Source organism: Tympanuchus pallidicinctus, unplaced genomic scaffold, assembly GCF_026119805.1.
Source record: "Tympanuchus pallidicinctus isolate F22 unplaced genomic scaffold, pur_lepc_1.0 scaffold3, whole genome shotgun sequence".
Classification (NCBI taxonomy): domain Eukaryota; kingdom Metazoa; phylum Chordata; class Aves; order Galliformes; family Phasianidae; genus Tympanuchus; species Tympanuchus pallidicinctus.
In genome coordinates this window covers 62,365,481-62,386,199 of record NW_026294747.1, presented here as the reverse complement: position 1 = coordinate 62,386,199, position 20,719 = coordinate 62,365,481, and the positions used below count along the sequence as shown (strand labels likewise).

The window sequence follows — 20,719 nt, the reverse complement described above, 5'->3', positions numbered from 1 at the left end:
AAGTGAATGCCTCACATGGTCTCATTCACCATAAGCATGACTGGCATGTCAATCAGCAGCCCAGAGGGTTACACAACCATGTCATCTGAGAAGAAAATTAGTCCAGAAAAGAGTAGTTGTTTTCAGGCTTGGTGGGGGAATTAAAATATAAGAAGAAAACAGCTTGGATTTTCAGGAGGAGGTTTCAGGGACACAAGAAAACCACAAAAATTCTTATTTGGCAACCTGAAATGGGTTTGTTCAGTTTGAAAGGAATTGCTTTGGTAGAGTTTAGAGTAATCTAGTGTGGAGGAGTGAGATTCTTTAAGTCAATTTTGAATGAAATATGCCACTTCAATATAAAAATTCTTGAATTAAAAAAGAATAAGAAAACACCTGCCAGCATTTACAAGAGAAGAATATTTGATTTGAAAATGAAAATCAAAGAGCAAGGCTTTAAGTTGAAATAGTAAAAGCTACAATAATGGCAATGATAATAATACTGATTTTTTTCTTACTAAAGGTATTTACAAAATTAAATACAGAAGTTTTTCACTCTTCCTGGACTTTTTGCCAGCACGTCATATCCACCAAATGTATCATCTGCTGACTGCTTCTCTCTGCCCTATTTGAGGCCTTTCATCTTACTATGATATGACTGCAAGGGGCACAAATGCCGTGCTGACCCTCACTTCAATGTGGGATGGTGGACTCCATCAGTCTCCATGCATGTTGGGTTGGGAGATGAGCTTTTCTCTCACTGCCAGAAGGTTTGAAGGTCTGGAGCTCCAGGAAATGTTTCAGTGATGTCCACATTCTTGGGGATCTTCTCTTCCCCATCAGACGCCCAACTCATGGGCTGCTGTCTCAACCCAAGAGCAGACAGTACAGGCGATGTCTCATCTTTACACCCAAGGCTCCCCTCCAGGATTTAACAGAGTGTATTTTTGAGGTTTTATAATTTCTTCCACAGTTATAAACATCTGAACAAACATCTGCTGTTGAGGCTGGTGAAGGGGGGCTGCAGAGAAGGAGGGAAGCCAGCCATCAGTAAATTGTTGGAGAATCTAAAACTATCAAGCTACAGGCAGAACAGTCAGTTTACAAAATATTTTATATTTCTGGTGATGCTTTTGCCAGAAGTTGTCTCCATTCTTCAGAACAGCTGTTTCACTCTCTTGACAAAGCTCTGGAATTTCTCCTTGTGCTCTGGAAAACTGTGGCAAAGCATTCCCCATTCGAAAAAAGAGAGCTATTGATTTATAGGCTACTGCCAGAATTGGAAAAGCACAGTAATTGAAAAATGCACTGCTACTTTGCCACATTTGGACTCACTGATCTTTATGGGTCTCTTCCAATTTGGGACATTATTCTTCTCCTCCTCTCCTCTCCTCTCCTCTCCTCTCCTCTCCTCTCCTCTCCTCTCCTCTCCTCTCCTCTCCTCTCCTCTCCTCTCCTCTCCTCTCCTCTCCTCTCCTCTCCTCTCCTCTCCTCTCCTCTCCTCTCCTTTCCCCTCCCCTCCCCTCCCCTCCCCTCCCCTCCCCTCCCTTCCTGCTCTGCTTTTCAACTCCTGAATGAAAAACAAGGGAGCAAGGGAAGATAAGCAATCACTGAGTATCAGTGCCAAAGGGAAGGCTGCTTTGAGTCACTGTATACCTGGACACTTTTCCTGAATCCATGCCTTGTAGAACTATTGGGGTGCAGTTTCCTCACCTAGAAGGGATTCAGATTACCATGCTATGGCAGAGCAGATATAATCTGAAATACTGAAGTTCAGAGTCTTCTTCTAATTCATTCCTCACAGAGAAACCTCATGGGTTCCCCAAATCCACTTCTCAGTATGGCTGCAAAACTCATCAATTACCTTGAAACCATAAAGTCTGCTGAAGGTATAATGGCAGAAGTGGTGACATATTGTTATTCAACTCTTAGGAGATCCAGATAAACAAAACATTCAAGGTGACCATTTTCCATTAGGTAAGGATTTGTGCTGGAAACAAAATGTTTTTGTTTTTCTTTATGTGGCAGCATCTTCTCCATGATCTTGTTTAAGGTTTTTCCCCATTTTTCTGATATAAAGCATATACTATATTTTTCTTTTTTTTTTTCTTGTTAAAGAAAACTTACTGAGTTACAAATAATTGTCTGTTTCTATCTTTCATTATCAGTAAAAGGTCAACAATTCTGTTTTCAGACTCTGAAACAATATGTTTTCTGCCATTAATGCAAACAAACAGAAAAAAGCCCCACAGATCTAAATGGCCAAACTAAAAGCCAACCAACTCTCATTTCCAGTCAATTTGAACTCAGCTCATGTTCTAGTCTAGTGTCCATACTGTGCAGTTCCTCCTGACTCATCCTTAGCACAACCCTGGGAACTAAATGTAGATGTACCATAAGAATTTCAGAAGCCAGAGATGATGAGAACTCAGGAATGACTACAAATAGTCAAGGAATGAGACTTGACTGTGTGCCAAGGTTTGCCCATGGGCAGTGGAGGAGTTTGTGTACAGCCTAATTGCTCTACGCAGAAAGGGACAGGAGAAAGGACAATGGAGATGATGACTATTATTAGATTTTAAAAGGACTTAGTGGAAAAAAGAAAACATGTTTGTGAAATACAATGCAATCTCAACGCAGTTACACTGATCTTTATGGCATTTTGGGCTCCTTTCCATCTGCTGCATGTCTGCTTCCTAAATTGTCCCCTAAGAGCAAAATAGAAAAGATCCTTTTCCTTCTCTAGAACTAGTTCTGTCACAGCTAAGTGAAAAACCTTGATGTTTGTATTAGTATTCTTCAGAATACTATGAAACAAAAAGAAAATGAGATTATTTTTTTTCTGGAGGGGCTCCCTTCTTGCTTTGCATAAATATTTCTCCCCATATAACCTCCTGGATGCTAGTTAGTGACAGTTTTATTAATAGGACTTCTTTCAGGCTTAGCTATGACCGACTCAGCATGCGTAGAATTATGGGTTTGATTGAGATACTATGGGTTCACAAATAAAGTGCCTGAGATAAGAAGCTGTGAATGACGTTCAAAGCACAAAAGGATGCGTATGTCTTTCCTGGTCTCTCTGGGACAAAAATAGCTTAATGCCATCCTTACGCAGAGAGGACAGTCACGTTTGTGCCATGGGTAACCAGGTAATTAAGACAAGATTGCTAAAACTTCATGGAAGCTGGCATTACATTTGGTGGGAAAAGGATTTAATTAAGATGCCTGGTATCTACAAGGAATATACAACACAGCCCACACATCGGGGCAGGGGACAAGAGGAAAGTGATTAGCAGTCAGCAGCTCTGTCTCACATGGATTTGTACCAAGTAACAGCATCGTAAGCCTTAGTGTTGTGGGTCCTTGGCATTCATAGGAATGTCCTTGAGTTGAAACCACATTGGCCAACAGAAAAAAAAAAATGCCAGGGTAAACTTAAATCTTCTGAAGTGTCAGCATTTTGAAAGCAAACAAACAAATAAAACCCCAAGGGAAATTATACTAGTTAACCCAAGGAACTGGAGAATGTAAAGCCTATCTGGGAAAGCAAAGTCACATTAAGTCTGTAAGTACGCTCTGCAGCTTTGGGTGATGAAGGATGCTCTGCTGACTGAGTTCAACAAAATGTGGAGTGATGCTGTTGGGAAGCTGGGTAATTGCCTGTGCATTGGGGTGGGTCTGGGCATCAGAATTGCTGCTGGGGGCTTTCGTTCCCTTGGAAGCCTAATGCAGTAGATCTGGAGAAGTATGGGTATGGAGCCACTATATGTAGGTGCAAGCACTGGGACTCCTTTGTCTGCTGCTTGCCTGACCTCATTTTTACAGCCAGTCCTCTGGAACCCTTCAGCCTAGAGTCCTGCTGTCATCATGGATAGCTGCACCTTTCCTCTTACTACATGGAGATGGTATTGGTCTTGAGTGTTCCATACCACACTGAGAGAGAGAGGAGGGAAAACAAAACCCCAACCATCTTCAATCTAAATATAGCCTAAATTTGTTCCATTCATTTTCAGTGATACCTTGTGGTTGGGTAAATGATGGCTTGCCTTTCCCTTCAACTCCATGGTGGCATGTGCTGAGAGAGGAGAAAATAGCAGTAGACACCACCCACACATCTCTGCAGCTTTCCTGAGAGGAAGCCATGCCTGGGCGGTAGGTCTGGTCAAACTGTCTGCCACAGCCTTGTCAGCTGTCATGCACAGCCGTCCAGCTCTGGGTAGTGTTTTTATAGGGCCGTGATTAGAGGTGATGCATGCTCAGCCTTTCAGCCCAGTCCTTCCCTTTGATCTGGCCGTGGGAATTTGCAGTCATCCTTTTTTTGTTCTGGCACAGTTTCTCCTGGCCTGCAGTCTGCCAGGAGGGCCAGCTCAAGCTTTCTGGGTGGGATTCACCAGATCAAGAAAAGGCATCTACATCTATCTGTGTGAGTCAGCCAGGCTCTTTATATCATCATTGTAAAATTGATTGATCCACTCCATGGAAATCAGTGCAAAATTAATCTCTTCCTCAAGCACAGAACTCAACAAAGTCAAATCACACCCTAGAAGTGTCCCTTCCACTCTGCTGGTTACATGGAATGAGAGATGGTTGACTACATCTGGCTGCCTACATCTAAGTGTAGCTGAGATTAATTCTTTCCCAAGAACAATCCATCAAAGTGATTTAAGTCCGAGTTGCAAGCAACTCTGGCCTTATTTCACCACAGTTGCTGTTGATGCCTAAATAAACTCAATAGACAATTAGTTTCAGTCAAATTCACAAAGCTTTATATATTTAGACAGGCTGAGTGTAAGGCTGTCTGCTGACAATGCACCTGTATAAATGTGTTCCCCGATGGATATTTACCTGTAATTTGGATGAAATATGCAAATTTGGGATAGAACCTAATACAGATGATTATAATCTTCATGACAAAGATATGTTTGGATCTGTCTTTGTGTTAGAAAGGAAAGAACGTTGCTATTCTTGTGTTGGTTCCTTAACTTATGTTCTCTACATACTTCCTGCCAGACAGTCTCCTGGCTGCCATTTAGGCAACTATTTTATTAATTGGACTTTGTTCAAGATAAACTATGACCGAGAATCACAAACAAAGTGATAATCTCCCAAATGAACTGATTTAGATAAGGGCTGAGGAGGGTGGACACAAACAAAGTGGCCTGGTTTTCAGCAGCTGCAGGATTAGTTGTAATTCTTCTTTTCCAAGTCCATCAGATGTTTTCTTGCTAAGCCAGAAGATGCTCAGAAATAGTATGGTAGGAAGAAAAAGACAGGGCACTGGTAGGATATATAAGTAGGGGAAGGATTCATCCATAGGATTAGGGCTGATTAAATGAGGTACCTAAATAAAATATGGCCTTTTGATGTTTTCTACCAAGAGAGATTAAACCAGTAATTCCCTCTGCACCAAATACACTGCTTTCAAGAATGGCCAACTTCAGCTATTCCAGCATATCCTGCAAGAGGGATCCAGGAACATCATTCTCTCAAGAACTTCTCAGCAACCAATGATGGATAATTAGAGCTTCCTGCAAAGAGTTCTCTGTCTTTGCAGTGTTACTAGCTGCAAATGATAGAGTGCATTTGGGGCTGTCTGCAGCTGCCCCATAGGCACTCATGGTGAGCTACAAATGCTGGATCTCCTTGTGCAGCTCAGGGTATCTGGAGGCAGAAAACCAGCTGGGAGGTGTCCATGGAGCCCTGAGTGGAAGGAAGAAGATACTGGTGCTGTCGTGCTATGTCATGTGTTCTGGCTGCAGGTTTAGGGACTTAGTATGGCTCCAATCCTCAAGAGCATGAAAATCTCAACTAGGTGGTAAGGGTTGTGTCATGCTGCATTTCACCTTGAAGAAATTATGGAGTTTGTGTGGAAGGCATTAACTATGTCTTATCTCCATTCAGCTGCTTTGCTGCCAAAGAGTACAATATAATCTTAAGCAATGAGAGATGATCAGCTTTATAAGGAAAATTTGACCCAAAATATGCAGGGTTGTGCTCATGCTGGGGAGAGAAGAGAGAAGAGAGAAGGTGCATATGTATGTTTGTGTTCTGTTAGGTCTGTATCAACATGTATATTTACATGCAAATTTATGCACAACAAAAGAAGGCTTCTCTTTATTTATGTGTTCACCATAAGGTCAGTCTGACTGACAATCTTCCTGCTTTACAGGAATGTCCCCATGAGCAAAGATGCCATTTATTATTATTATTATTATTATACTGTATTAGTATTCCTTGAGAGGCAGGTGTAGCTGCCTCTCTCACTGAACAAAACTATTTAATGGGGTGAAAACTATTTGCTCTTGGTGTATCTTGGGACATCAGCCTCCCTGCTTATCTGACAAACGCTTTTGAAAGGAGCTAAAGACTACACCAGAGGAGACTGTAAAATGAAGTTAAGCTTACACCCACAAGCAAGGAACTGGATAAAGGAGGTTCTCACAAGGACTGGTTATATTCTGTGGGCAAATCTCCCCATCCTTACTCTTAGGGTGCTAATGTCTGGATCTTCTTAAACAAACAAATAAAACAAAATGAAAAAGAAATAAATAATAAGCATTTTCCAGCCCTCTTGGTATGCAATTTCCTGCAAATATATGTGATAAGCTGTGTTGTGTCTCGTCTGTCAGCAGCATACTGGTTATAGCAATGGATTACTAATCCAGCACGCTTTGAATCTGTGGGTTTGTATCCCATTTTCAATGTAGACCATCATGCTTTCTCTCAAAACAAGCCCAATAGAAGCCTGTGAGGCAGTCTGCAATCTGGTGTGCAATCACGTTGCTGATCTATGCCTATTCATTCAGAAGCTTGGATGTCACATTCTCACACTGTGTTTTCTTCTTCTGTGTTCAAGATCAACATCATCCCAGAGGCCTCACAGAATGGAATCCAGAGTGGCAAAAAGGGCATTGTCATGTAAAAGCAGAGAGTAGAATAACCCCAGAAGTTAGGGAGTGGTGAGAAATAGAAGGTGATGCGTAAGAGGCATAAGAACAAGGTCCTGAGAGATGTCCATACAGTCCAGCAGTGGTTTTCAGAGGATGCTTTAGGAAAAGATATAAAAACAGGTCAAAACACCCCTAAACTCACTCCTAAAACTCTGAAGCTTCCTGAGTTAAGTATTTCTGTGTATTTGGTAAACCTCAATGGCTCTCACCTCCACTAAGTGGTCCAGTGACCCTTTACACACACATAGATTGTGAGCTTCCACAATATCTCAGATTTTCATGATTAAACTGCAAGAGCAAAGAATCATAGAATGGCCTGGGTTGAAAAGGAACACAATGCTCATCTGGTTCCAACCCCCTGCTATGTGCAGGGTCACCAACCAGCAGCCCAGGCTGCCCAGAGCCACATCCAGCCTGGCCTTGAATGCCTGCAGGGATGGGGCATCCACAGCCTCCTTGGGCAACCTTTCTTTGCTTCGCTCTGAGCCCATTTTGTGCCAGTCTCACTTGATCCCACTAGCTCTGAAACTATGGATAGTATATCCCTAACAGCCTATAGATGAAACCCTTTTAGCACAGAGGCGTGGGATTGTCCACAGTGCTGCCATAATCATCTAGAGGGCATCAGTAGTAGGGGAGAATTTGGGATACACAAAAGACACAACAGGAGGAACACAGGAGCAGCAGAAGAACAAAGGACATTTGAAGCCTATTGGTGCTAAAGGTGGGGCTGACTGATAATGGACAATGGAGGATGTAAGAAGAAACATCTACAGTCTGTATTAAATTTATTGGATGTTTGGGTCAATGACTTTCATGGACCTCAAAGGCACCTGTGGCATGGTTTTCTTGTTTTAATCTGGCTGTTCTCATCTCTTTCAGGTTGAATTCACCCCTGATCAGATTGAAGGTGAGGAAGATGTGTTTCTTTTCTGTGCACAGTAAATACCATCACTGGGAGGCAAGTGCTGGGGTAAAAACAAGTGTGGGTATTGTAGTTCCCTTGAGAGAACCTTGTGTTCATGGTTCTACTTCTGCCTCATCCCTCCTCCAAATCCTCCATTGAGTTTGTCAAGAGAAAAGGGGGAAAGTCATGCACCATGCAGATTAGGCATACATTTGGTCAAAGAAAACATCATTTCCTCTGCCTATGAAGCAAAAACAAAGAACCACCGCTCCAAACCACAGTTCAAAAATATGAAAACCCACCAATAAAAAATCAATCTTTTCAAGAGAAAATCTCCCGACCCCACTTTTGAGAGCTTTTCCCTGTATTTAATCAGAATTTAATTTATTACAGTTTTGTGACATCTCTCCAGAAACCATCAGATAATGACAGCAATGATGGTTTTTCTTTCAAAGGAAAACATCAGCATTAGTTTTGGAACCTTTTGTCCCAGCCTAAGAAAATGATACTGAAACCTCACGTACAAAGTCTTGGGAACAGTATCTCCTGCAGCTGTCCACTGTTTCCTCAACTAATATCTGCTTTGTACTTCAAGGATAATTGATAGATGGAACTGAACATATGGCAGAGCTTTGCTTTGGTCTCTAAGCCTTTGGAAGATCTTGATGGAGCCTAAGAAAAATTCATAAAATGAATTAATAAATGCAGATGAAAAAATCATGGGCCATACAGTTGGAGTGATTCAGAGAGATATAGAAGGAAGGATTTTCTGAACTGGAACCAAATGCCATAATGCCTCAGAAATCAAGGCTTTGCTACAAACTTCCAGAATTACATTCAGATTTTCAAGCTGCCCTTCACAGCTCTAGTTTCTGTATTCTAAAAGCAGGTCAAAAACCACTTGTGAATGGAGGAAACTGTCAGTTTCTAGGAAAGTGCCCCTTTTCTAGTCCCAAAGCTATGGGAGGTCCACTGAAGAGGCCTAGTTCTGGACCACGAATCTTAAAGCTATTCCAGAAATACAAGATAGCTAAATCACTCATCAGTTAATGCCTTGTGGATTGGATAGTACCCCAATAGTTTATATGCATTGTTTCTGTGTTCCTAAAGAGAATAAGCTCTGGAGACCCTATCAGAGAATGGGAGAAGCATTATTTAAAAATAAAAATAAAAATTGTGTGCTTATCTGACTACCAGCCTGTTGCAATGGCAAGTAAAAAGCAAATCTGGAGCAACACCATGGCTGTCATGAAAGGTACCAGGTCTGGAACAGATGTAGACCATATCTAGAAAGCGGATTTTCTCTCTTTACAGCAGCCTCTGCTGCCTTCTGGTCTATCTGTGCACTCTGTGCAAAGCTGGGGATCTGGGACTTGTGAAATAGGCTATCTTTGAAGCATCAAAGGAAAAGCCATGGGGCAGGAAGCAGATAATAGTCTCTGTGAGAATGAGAGCTGTATGTCAGGCACAGCATGATAATGGAAAGTCATCTGTGGTTCTGTGGTTCTGTGATTCTGTGGATGTTTTACTGTGTACCAGCATCAGGAAAAACAATAAATGCACCTATCATTAATCTCACATCTGGTTCATCAATTCTATCATGAATGGCTGGAAAGAGAGCCTAACAGCCTGAATGTCACTCGGGGAGAAAGCAGAAAAGCTCTGCTTTACAGAATCACGGAATCATAGAGTGGCTTGGGTTAGAAAGAACATCAAAGATCATCCAGTTCTAAACACGATGCCAAAGGCTGGTTGCCACTCATTAGATCAGGCTGCCCAGGGCCTTGTTCAACCAAGCTGTGAGTATCTCAAAGGATCCACAATTTCTCTGGGCAGCAATGCCAGCACCTTACCAACCTCTCAGTGAAAAATATCACCCTGACATCTAGTCTAAATCTCCCTTCTTTTAGGTTAAACTGCTCCCTCTCAATGCCTTTCCTAATGACCTCTTCCCGATCTTTTTCTGCTCTCTCTCCTTCACTTGACCTTTAGAAGGTTCTTGGGTTCATAGACGAGCAGACAGACAGGCTTGCATTCACTCCCAGCTAGAACTTAGATGCTTTAGGTGTAGAATTATAGAACCATAGAATCAGAAAATGGTTTAGGTTGGAAGAGACCTTAAAGATCATCCAATCCCAAAATCAATGCCAAGGGCAGGGTTATCATCCACTAGATCAGGCTGCACAGGGCCCTATTCCAGCCTGGGCTTGAATGCCTCCAACAAAGGAGCACTGTATCTGTGGCCTGGTCCATAACTGTCCCTGGATTGCCCCTAGCATGCACTGTCCTCAATACCAGTGTGCACACATGAAAACCTTGCCAAGAAGTGTGCTACCAGTTCAATAACGTGGACAGTTGGTTTTCCAGGGCTTTAGACTCTTGTATTTTGTGTTAAAAACACAGGTCAGGAAACAAACAACACTTGACATAACTTACAGCTGTTATACTGGCAGGACTTGAGAGCTGGGATTCATAGAAGCTCTCAGTCAACCTTTTATCACTGACCCGAGCTGTCTTTCTGACAGCTGATTTTGTGTTGAGGTGATGGGGGAAAAGCAAAGTTTCTCAAAATTTTTCAAGCCGTATCTTCCAGGATATTGTGATATTAGCAATTCCCCTTGCTTAGGAACAGCTGTTGCTGTAGCAGACTTACTTCCTTGCAAAGAGTCACCTGTTATGGTAGCCCCCAAAATATTACTCTCAGAGAAGGAAGAATGTTCTATGGTTGAAGCCCTGTGTTATATATCCATCCTCACATGTCCTCCTGCTACACTGCCAGCAAAATTCAGTGGTTGTGGCAATGTGTCATTATGAAATGGGATTCCTGGCCTATTCACAAACGAGAAGAATATGAGCTATCCAGCATGAGAAGATAGGTAGCAATTAGGCGTATGAAAATATAAACTGCTCCTGCCAGTGATTTAATGGCTAGCAAGGGGACAAAGGAGACCATAGCCACTCTGGTTTCATTGCTTTGATGGAAATTTGCATTAAGCCAGCAAATGTAAAAGCAAATAAGCAAATAATACCCCCCCCCCCCCAAAAAAAAAAAAGGCTTCTGTATGTTGACAGAATGGTGCTTCCAAACCCACAGACCAATGCTCTGATCAGAGGTGATTACATCTGAATTTGATTTGAGAGAGATGTGAGTTGTTGGCAACTGATGGCCTTTAGGAGGTGGTGCAAAGGCTGCTCCCGAAAGAGGTCTCGGGCAGGGAGATAAGCAGCTCAGGGATGCAGCTTGTTTCCCATCCACCTTGGCTGCTGAGACCCCCCCAGGAAAGGACAGAGCTTGGAATGGGGCTTTGACCCCCTTCTCCTGTCAGCAAGGAGTCCAAGAAAATCCACCATTGCCCTCTGCTGGAGTGAGGGATGCTGGTGGGATCTGGGCTTCAGCTGGTGACCGAGGTAAAGATTGGAGAGAGGAGGGGAGGGAAAGTAAGGGAAAGCAAAGGGGAGAATGCAGAGAGGAAAACGGGAGTGTTAATTAGTTCAAAGTAAGAAAAAGGCACCGCTCTTTGAAAGTACTGGATGAGGAAGGAAATTAATAAGATAGGAATTGAATGATAGAAAAAAGGAAAGGGAAAGGAAAAGAGAAAGAGAAAGGAGGAGAGGAAAAACAGCAGCACTGGAAGAAGAAAGGAGAAAGAGAAATAATAAGAAAAAGAAAAGTAAAGTAAAGAAAAAAGGAGGAGAGGGGGAGGGGGAACTCACTCTTTGGTCAGAAGAAGTGAGGATATGGTCACAAAGGTATGAGAGGAGTGGAGGAGAGTTGGCTGCTCATGGAGAAGGGCTCTGCCTGGGGAAGCAGACAGATATGATGTCACTGGAGTGAGTGGTTGCATCTCCACATATGTGATGTGGTCTGGCCTTAGGAGCTGACAGCATAGCAAATCTGACTCCTACAGACACAACTGGATCAACTGCTAGAAAACAGAAAAATCAAAGGATTCTTTTAGATATGTCCATTGACACCATTAAACATAGCAACTGATTAATGATAAGGTTTTTCTCATATACTCACCATCCCCCAGCACCTGGCTGTTGTGTGATTATTTCAGTGGGTTATCACAGTGTATCTCATTACCTGCTAATGTAGATGATTTTGTAGATGATCTGTGGGCTGTTGGTGCTCTCTAAAAGTATAATACTGAATACAGCTTCCAGTTAGCTAATGAGCAGAATGGCTACTGAATTCCGTGCTGCTCTGAGCATTCCTGCTCAGCAGGAAAGATCTCAAGGCCAACCATTCCTGAGGGGTTTTCCACACTTTCTGATGGTAGTTGATCCAGAAATACCATAAGAAAAGCATTTGACCTCTTTAATTCCATCCCCTGATTGAACCAGGAAATGCAGCAGGAGGAACACAAACATTTCAGATAACACCACTAACAGAGCTCATCAAATTTGTTCCCAGACTGCAAAATAAAACAGTCATGCTGAGTTAATTAGGGGGAAGGGCTGGGCTGGCTTTGACTTTATCCGAGGGAGCATGGCATGCATTTCTTTCTATCTTTTTGTCTTCCAGAATTTAAGGAAGCATTCTCACTTTTTGACCGTACTCCCAAATCTGAGATGAAGATCACATATGCGCAATGCGGAGATGTCTTGAGGGCTTTGGGGCAGAATCCAACCCAGGCTGAGGTCATGAAGGTGCTTGGCAGACCCAAACAAGAAGGTTGGTGTCCTCCTCAACATTCATTTTGTAAAAGATCTGTTGAAGAATTAGGGATGAAGTAGATGAGGTTTTTCTGATGGAAAGACTAATTATGAAACACCAAAGGGTACAAAACAGTCTTTGCAAATCTCTAGCAGAAAAGTAACCAAGGATGAAACTGATCTGAATGCCAATATCATTGTCTCATATTTAGGAGACTGATTTAATGGCCACACGTGTCAGTATGTTTACAGTGAAAGATGTTACCTTTTAAAATTGCTTTGATGGCAGGCATTCACTTGTGTTTACTAAAAGCTCAGACATTTGAAGTCAACAAAAGGACAGACTGAAAGAAAAGCCACAACTTGTTCTATAAGAGTGCATGTTAGATGCTCTGTAATAACTGCAGTTGTATCAGCCTTCAACATGCACTGCGTACAGAATATTGTTCATAACAAAGGAAATCTCATCTGGACAGCATATACAATTCAGGGACTTTCCAGATGACTTCTCTGTCTCTTCCTTTTGCTGAGGTTAATGGAAACAGACTATTGGGCCCTCATTCAACAGATGTGATATCTTTTGATATGGCAAAGACACAGTGCTGGATGGGACAAGTAGACCTAAGGGACTGTAATGTCCAGTGATGCTTTTGAAAGACAAAGAATCAGGAAAATGAGATGCACAACTCTCATTCTCTCAGCCCCCTATTCACACTGAAGCTCCTCTCCTGTTTTGGTTTTAGATAGCTCTATGTTATAGGGCTGCAAGGCAAAACTGACTTCATATCAGGAACAGGCTTCTTTTCTATTGCCTTCTGCTTAGTTTTGTATTTTTATTGCATCAGAAACCTTGGGATTCCAAGTGTGCTTGCTTTCCATGCTATTTGCATATGACAGACAGATGATATCTGTTGTGGTATGTAGGTGATATCTGTCTATCCATTCGTCTATTAAAAGCACACTTTTCTTTCTGACAGACCTCTTTTTCCAACTTTGACTATCCATTCCTCTACCTGCACTTACCATATTCCTGCATACTTCTTGCCTCTTTAACCAGGACTTATTGCCACGGTTCTACTCTCACCACCTCCCCTTGCTCCATGCCCCAGCACAAGTCCTCAGCTCAGATTTCACTAAAACTTTCAGTTTTATCTGTGCCTTTGCAGACATGAACTCCAAGATGATTGACTTTGAGACCTTCCTGCCCATGCTCCAGCATATTGCCAAGACAAAAGACACAGGCACCTATGAGGACTTTGTGGAGGGTCTACGTGTGTTTGATAAGGAAGGAAATGGAACAGTGATGGGGGCTGAACTCCGCCACGTTTTGGCTACTCTGGGTAAGGTGAACCTGTCCTTTTACAGTTTCATCACTGAGGCTGGGTGATTTTGTGGAGAAAATAACCATGCAAGTCTTCAGTCATCACACTATCCTTAGATATAAGGACAAAAAAAACCAACTTCTTACTAATGAAGCATAAGATCACTGACCTGCAACTTGAACACTTTGTTTTCCTTCTTTCCTCCCCTTCTGTTCTTTCTTCCTTCTTTGTTGTAGCGTCATATTTCTCCTATAAATATTTTGTTTGTATGAAAAACTGTCAAAAAAAGCTCTGAAAACTCATCTATTCCTACAATATTTGCATACTTTTTTTCTTCACCTCCAAGAAAAGTTCTAGGATGAAGTACTTTTTAATCAGTCATCTGCGTAACAGAATTGTTTCTGAAATGGAAAAGCTTTTTTTAAAGCAGGAATCAATGTTTCTCTGTCCTCTCAAATTTTGACTTCAGAAGCTCAGTTATTCACAAAGAGAGACAACATCAGCACAAGTAACATGTACTACTTTTAGTAAAAGGATGAGCAATTGCAAGAAAGATTTGATTTAGATTAAAGAAGTCCAATCATGGGTTTTGAGCTGTGATATTGATTAAAAAAAAATATGTTTTTTAATGATGCTCATGTGCTTCCATTCAATGACACATCCATTTCTATTCATGATTCAGGGAATAATAATAATAAAAAAGCAATGTTAGTTTTATTTGCATCATGGATACTAGTGGATAAGTTTGGGAACCAAGCTTGGTGATGAAAAAGAAGCTACTACTACCAACACCAAAAACTCCCCACACACAAAGGCAATACTAATGTCCTATCTAACCTTCCTCTGAACAATATAAACAGTCTGGGTAGTTTTGTCAATTTTACTGAAATGCAAGAAATTATTTTGAACTTACCATTCTGTTTCCAGAAATCAAAAGTAATGTAGCAAAATATCTGATTTTCAAACAGTGATAGGATGTATTTCAATTTGGAGAGCAGTTCTGTTTCTTAATACTGGTCAAATTCTAGGCACAACCAAGTTTTCTATAAATTAGAACATTTTTTCTGTTTAATTTGTTGAATTTTCATCAGCTCATATCAGCTGAGGACTTGTTCCTTTGTGTCAGAGATCAGCGATGTGTAAGTAGAACAACATAAGTAGCGGGCCAAATCCAATGTATTTTATTTTAACTCCTACAATTTCAGCTCATATCATCCTAAAATTTATCCCACGCATTTCTGGAAGACGTTTGATCTCATCCTCAAACCAGTGCCTAATACTACACTGGGGAGTCCTACTGAATGGATTCATCTGTTTGTCCAGAATGAAGCCTTATGGGCACATATGAGCCCAATATTTGGATAATTACATAAACAGAATGGATTACTGGTTCAGTTCAGTTCAGAGATCTCCAAAATGATATTGGAATCTCCCTGAACCTCAAAGCAATAGGCACAACAGAGAGTGAAATTTCTGAGAGTTTGTCCAGTGAGGACTTGGTTAAGGACTGACTAAGACCTTCAAGATTTGGCACTTAGAGAAAGCTTATCCCTAAAAGAATGAGGATGTGAACAGGATGACATGTAGGTTTCCATATTTATTCTGTCTCCTTCATTTTCGGATCAAATTTTCTGTTTGCAAGGGTAAAACTAGCTTTCCTAGCAGTCAGCAACACAGATTTGTGGAAGAGAAAATCTCTCCCTTTTCTCTCATTCTCATTCTAGGATTTTTGAACTGATCTTCATAAATTCTTAAGAATTGCTCAGCTAATTAAATACTTTGCTTTCCACTCAGGTGAAAGGTTGACTGAAGAGGAAGTTGATAAGCTCATGGCTGGCCAGGAAGATGCCAATGGTTGTATCAACTATGAAGGTAGGTATGACCACTCCATTCTGAGCAGTGGTCATGTACTTGAAGGCTTTCATGCAATTTTCCTGTGAAGGCTTAAATACAAGGAAGATCTTACTCCCAAAAATCAGAATGGTATTTTCCAAATTTGAAACCAATCAAATTCATTTTACATAACCAATACAAATAAACTTATTTTACTCTTTTTTTTTTCCCTACCTGAACCCATCTCTTTGTCCTCTAAAAACAAGATAAAGTTCTCTTTTGAGAGTTCCTTACAGAAAATCACTAGATTTTCTTTCAAAAATCTTACAAAATATGTTTACCTTAGGATCTTCTTTCGTCCTTTGACCTGAGAATTCTACAAGATTTTCCAACGACCTTCCAATTTATTCCATTGTTGGTAGACAGCCAGAAAAGAGACTTGGCCCTGAGTAAATGGACCATGCATCTCACACATCTTGCCAGCCTATATGCTTCACTCTTCAGTAGAACACAGTATTCTAGTAGACAGATATGCTATTGGACACACCTGAGTCCTTTTTTGAAGGTTAAGTGGTGGCTGTTGTATTATTTTGGTGACTTAGCTGGTCTATAATCTTCACTGAATCTTTTATGAATATTTTGGATGGTAGACTTCTTTGACTTAAAGATGCTTGTGATCTGACCTCAGGGAAATCCTTCTTGTAAGGAGACAATAAATAGAAATCTGTATATTTAGACAACCCAAATGTCTTATGAACTTAAAGTAAACTCAGAGAAATTATTAGGAAGTAAAAAAATATTTTCTTGCTGCAATGCGTTTCTCCTTTCTGTTTTGAATTTCAGAATCATGAACGCTTCTTGATGATGATTTTTTTTTAATGGAGAAAAATGAAACCTAAAGCCTTCTATAAAACAAACAAACAAACAGAAAACTCACAATAACTTCTATGTAATATAATATAATAATGTTTTGGATTTGACACATTTTGTTCATTTTTTAAATCAGAATTCACCAAAGAGATACAGTCATGACACCTGACTAGGTGACCTGCTGTGGATCCTGGAGGTTTACTCCAGAGGTTCTTTCAGTGTATACTTTGGAAAGGCAGTTTCATTTGGTAGCCAGGGATAAGGGATTAAACAAGCTATAGACTGACTAATATTTGTGTTCATTTCCACTGGCTAGCCAGACTCCTGACTACCTTGCACTGTAATATATATTATCTTAAGGATTTACAACTCATTTAGCACCAGGGTATCTGGAATCTCAATTACGAAGTGATGCAGCATTCTTTACATCAGAGTAAGCAAGAGGAATTAATTTTAATAATTAAGATGAAACATGTGGGACCTTCCTGAGTTTAATGTAGGAGAACTGAGAAATGATGCTGTTTTTCTCTTCTTTTCAGCTTTTGTGAAACATATCATGGCTAACTGAACACCAGGTAAGTCTCTTCTGTCCTCTTAGAATACCTTATTATTTTGGTTAGAACATCTGAGATAGGCATGGCTTGGGGAATACATACATAGACTTGGGGAATTAATTAGAGAATTAATTCAGGACAGTATTTTCAGCATGTAATACAAGGAATTAGATCAAGAATAAGATAAAATTTTTCTTCATCCTGTCAAATGCACAACAAATCAGCACAACTTTTTGGTGTATCTTGTTTGGTGAATTGCCTGCTGACATCTAAAATCCGAAAAGCATTTGACATCCAAAGATGTCATTCTTTTATGTTGAACTGGAAACTTCAAATGATTTAGATTTTTGATGTCCACTTTCAAGGCGCTGCTCCTAAACTTCTCACAAGAGTCAATGAGAAAGAACTGAGTCCACTAGAAAAAAAGTGGATAAAAAATACAAGTAGATAAGGACTAATGTGTACCTGTTTAGGAGCCTACATTTGGAAGATAACTATTGGACTTCCAAAAACCTGGCTTCCAGATTCTTCTGGCAAATCAATTGGTTTTCCAGGAAAATAGCTTTGTCCAGCAGATCTTCTGACTTTATTCAGTAATGCTCTCCAAACCGCAGTGCCTTTTAGGGAATCTCAGTCTCGCCATTGCAAATGGGTTGAACTTCATTTCCAGTATTGCCTCGTCATCTTTTTTTTTTCAGTATTCCTGTAAAATGTGCCAGCTGGTTAGAACTGGCATTTGCCACTATTTACCTTGGTTCAGCTCTTGAGGAAGGTCTGACCTGATAGTTAACCAACTCTATCTATTTTGCAAAGTATCTGATAGATTGGGAAAGGCAGTGGCTTCCTTCAGATTCGTTCTGGGTTATTTTTCTTCTTCTTTGGTTTATTTTTCTACTCAGTCTTGACCAGGCCTGGCTTTGTTTTGCTTTTGGGGCTGACATTATCCCAGCCCACTGAGACCTGTCTGCCATGTGGTGACTTTTCATTATACACACTGGCACTCAGGGGAGTGAGTTAAGTAGGAGTCAAATCCAGGACTTTGGGACTTCTATTCCAAAATATGATTGACCAAAATATAAGCTGTCTTAAAAGCTGACCACTTTTTTCTTATTGTGGTCCATGTGCCTTACTTGCAGGCATTTATCTTCTCTGAACATGCACACATTTTTCCAACACTGGCTCCTAGTTTTGAATTCCGAACGTCTGGACTGGGCCCACAGCCATATTGGATATTCCTACAGTTAGCATTATCCACGCTTGTTGTTTAGAGATGTTTTCAATCCTTATTCCTTCCCTAAATCCACTGCCATGGGAAATTCCCATTCTGTTGCCTGAAGTCCTTCTAATCACCTAAGACAGGGTTAGCCACTGAAGAAGACGAGTGTGGGTAAGCTATAAAGCTGGCAAGAGGCTGAGACCTGCAGCATAGGGGACAGCACATGTTTCTTGACTTCTGATGGGTTTGGAAAGGGAGCTGAGAGGTCCCTGTCTCACAGAGAACCAATTGATTTGCCAGTGATGGGTGTCTTTCAGGGGTGGCATCTTCAATTTCTTGCAGTGTTGCTGTTGGCATGTTTAGGGGAAAACAGCTGCAGTCTTTACTCTTGAAAGGCTGGTGGACCTTTGCCATAGAGCATATAACAAACAAACTCCCAAACACTGGATTTGAACTTAATGAGAATCTGGATCACATTCTAAAAATAAAGTAGTGCCTCATGTTTCTAGGCCATTTCCACATACTAGTGGAAGGTTAGATCTCTATCCTAATATAGGAACTGAATGATGTTTTTCCCTTTTTTTTCTTAGCGTAGCAATCATGACAACACAATTTACTTCTGCACAATCAACAAAAGTACCCTAGTTTAAACATGTAATCTCAAGTAGCAGAGCAGTACAGCTGGAGGGACAGTCGACATTATGTTCACAGGGGCTCAGTTCAGTGTCCCACACAGGAGATCCTGGTGGTGCTTGAGATGTTCCTAGTGTCTCAAATATGGTCTCACAGATACCAAGCAGAGCCTATAGCAGCCCTGTGTCTGGGGTACTCAGGAATATCTCGAGTGTCTTTAGTTGCCAATGTGTCAGGAAGTGGATTTTACCCCACGGCTTGAACTTGTGTGACCATAGGAGAAATGCTAGAGTGCATCAGTGTTTGGCTGACATAATATTCCTTGGCTCCCATCAGATTAAGATGCTTACACGAAAGCTGGGTATCTCAGTTTCCAAATGTAAAGGAGATCAAGTCAGTTGGAGCATGCAAAGTGATTCATTTCACTCAAAGAAGAGACATAGATACAGAGTCCAACTGCCAGTGCAGAGGAGGAGAAATCTCCATGAACACCGTATTTGCTGTCTACAGAGGGATGTTCTAAACAGAAGGAGAAGCAGTGGCTCAACAACTGGAGATTTTATTTTATTTTTTGTAAAGCTAGGCCTTTACACTAGCCTTATATATGGCATGGCTCTATCACCTTTCTATATCACTGCTTACCACATTTTATCAACCATTTATATGTTAAATGTAAGATTTCAGGGTTGAGATGGAATCTAAGGATTTTTTTTTGTCTTCTTGCATGAAATCTGATGTCCATTGGGATCTTCATAGGGCCTCACTGCCCCTAAAATGAGTACGCTATTTGGATAACTGAGGTTGATTCTTGATGGTGTTGTTTCTTTCTGCCTTCTTCCTCTAATGCTTAAAAATTATTTTTAGGACACGACAGGTGTGGAGAAGCCCAGATTCTGGCCTTGGATTTTGATTTATTGGAATGTCTTCTCATTTTCCAGCCCAGATTCCTACTACAGAGCTATAAAACGTATTGTCCCTGAAGTTATTTGGATAAATGTTTATTGTTTGTTTTGTCTTGTTTCCTCATGGGAAGAAAACAGGAAATTGAACAAACAGAACCAGAACCACGAATACCTGGGCATTTGTAAATGCAATAAGAGAAAAGAAACGAAGCCAACTGCATAAGTCTCGTGTGCAAGGAGTATTCTTAGTCTTTGATGAAAAACAGCAAAAAAAGAATTCCCAGCAATCAGCAACAAATGCAAAATTTTTTTATATGTTTCTCAGCTTTGGAAGATACTACCTTTAACACTTAAAGTGTAAAGAATGAACAACACAAAATAAAGGTGTGTGCTGTATTGCTAGAATGTATCCCTTCTCTCTATTCTCCACAAGGATGTGTTCCCCTTTTAACAGTCCAGTCTATGAAACAAATGAAATGTTTTTCCCAATGAAAACTTGAAATTGTTTCACTGTGCATTTCTTGGTCCTGTTTTTCTTGCAGTAAAACATGGGATTCATTGTCTCTTGAGCTCATCATTTCTGTGTCCATGTAAGTGAAGGGGAGATGGGAAATAAAAGCTTTACGTTAGAATTGGCTAAGGAAAGCTGACAAGGATGAAAAAGCACACAGATTAAGCTGCCTCGTTTTCTGAGGAAAAGTTGTTAGAAAAGAAAAAAAGATCATTCAAGCACTACATTCTTTGTGGGGAAAAAGAAGACAGAAGCTGATACAGCTCATTAGGTAATACAAAATGAAATCTAAGTGAACAGTATTCCATTTAAGCAAGGGATATTGTGGGGGGGAAAAAAAGACAACTTGGAAACTTAGTGGAGAAAGGATTGTCAATGGAACA

General features: G+C 40.7%; 1 protein-coding gene across 2 annotated transcripts in view; it reads left to right on the top strand.

Moving 5' to 3' along the window:
- The window catches only part of MYL3 (myosin light chain 3), a 35,752-nt gene extending 15,364 nt beyond the window's left edge, over positions 1-20,388 (top strand). Inside the window, exons 2-7 of one of the 2 annotated variants that reach the window (XM_052695953.1) lie at positions 7,812-7,839; positions 12,365-12,514; positions 13,662-13,835; positions 15,612-15,689; positions 17,060-17,095; positions 19,788-20,388. In XM_052695953.1, coding sequence (XP_052551913.1) covers positions 7,812-7,839; positions 12,365-12,514; positions 13,662-13,835; positions 15,612-15,689; positions 17,060-17,088 — 459 coding nt within the window. In that variant the 3' untranslated portion in view covers positions 17,089-17,095; positions 19,788-20,388. Of the gene's footprint in view, positions 1-7,811; positions 7,840-12,364; positions 12,515-13,661; positions 13,836-15,611; positions 15,690-17,059; positions 17,096-19,787 lie in introns of those variants that run through there. The other variant, XM_052695954.1, reaches the window with a different exon arrangement.
- Positions 20,389-20,719: the final 331 nt, after the last annotated feature.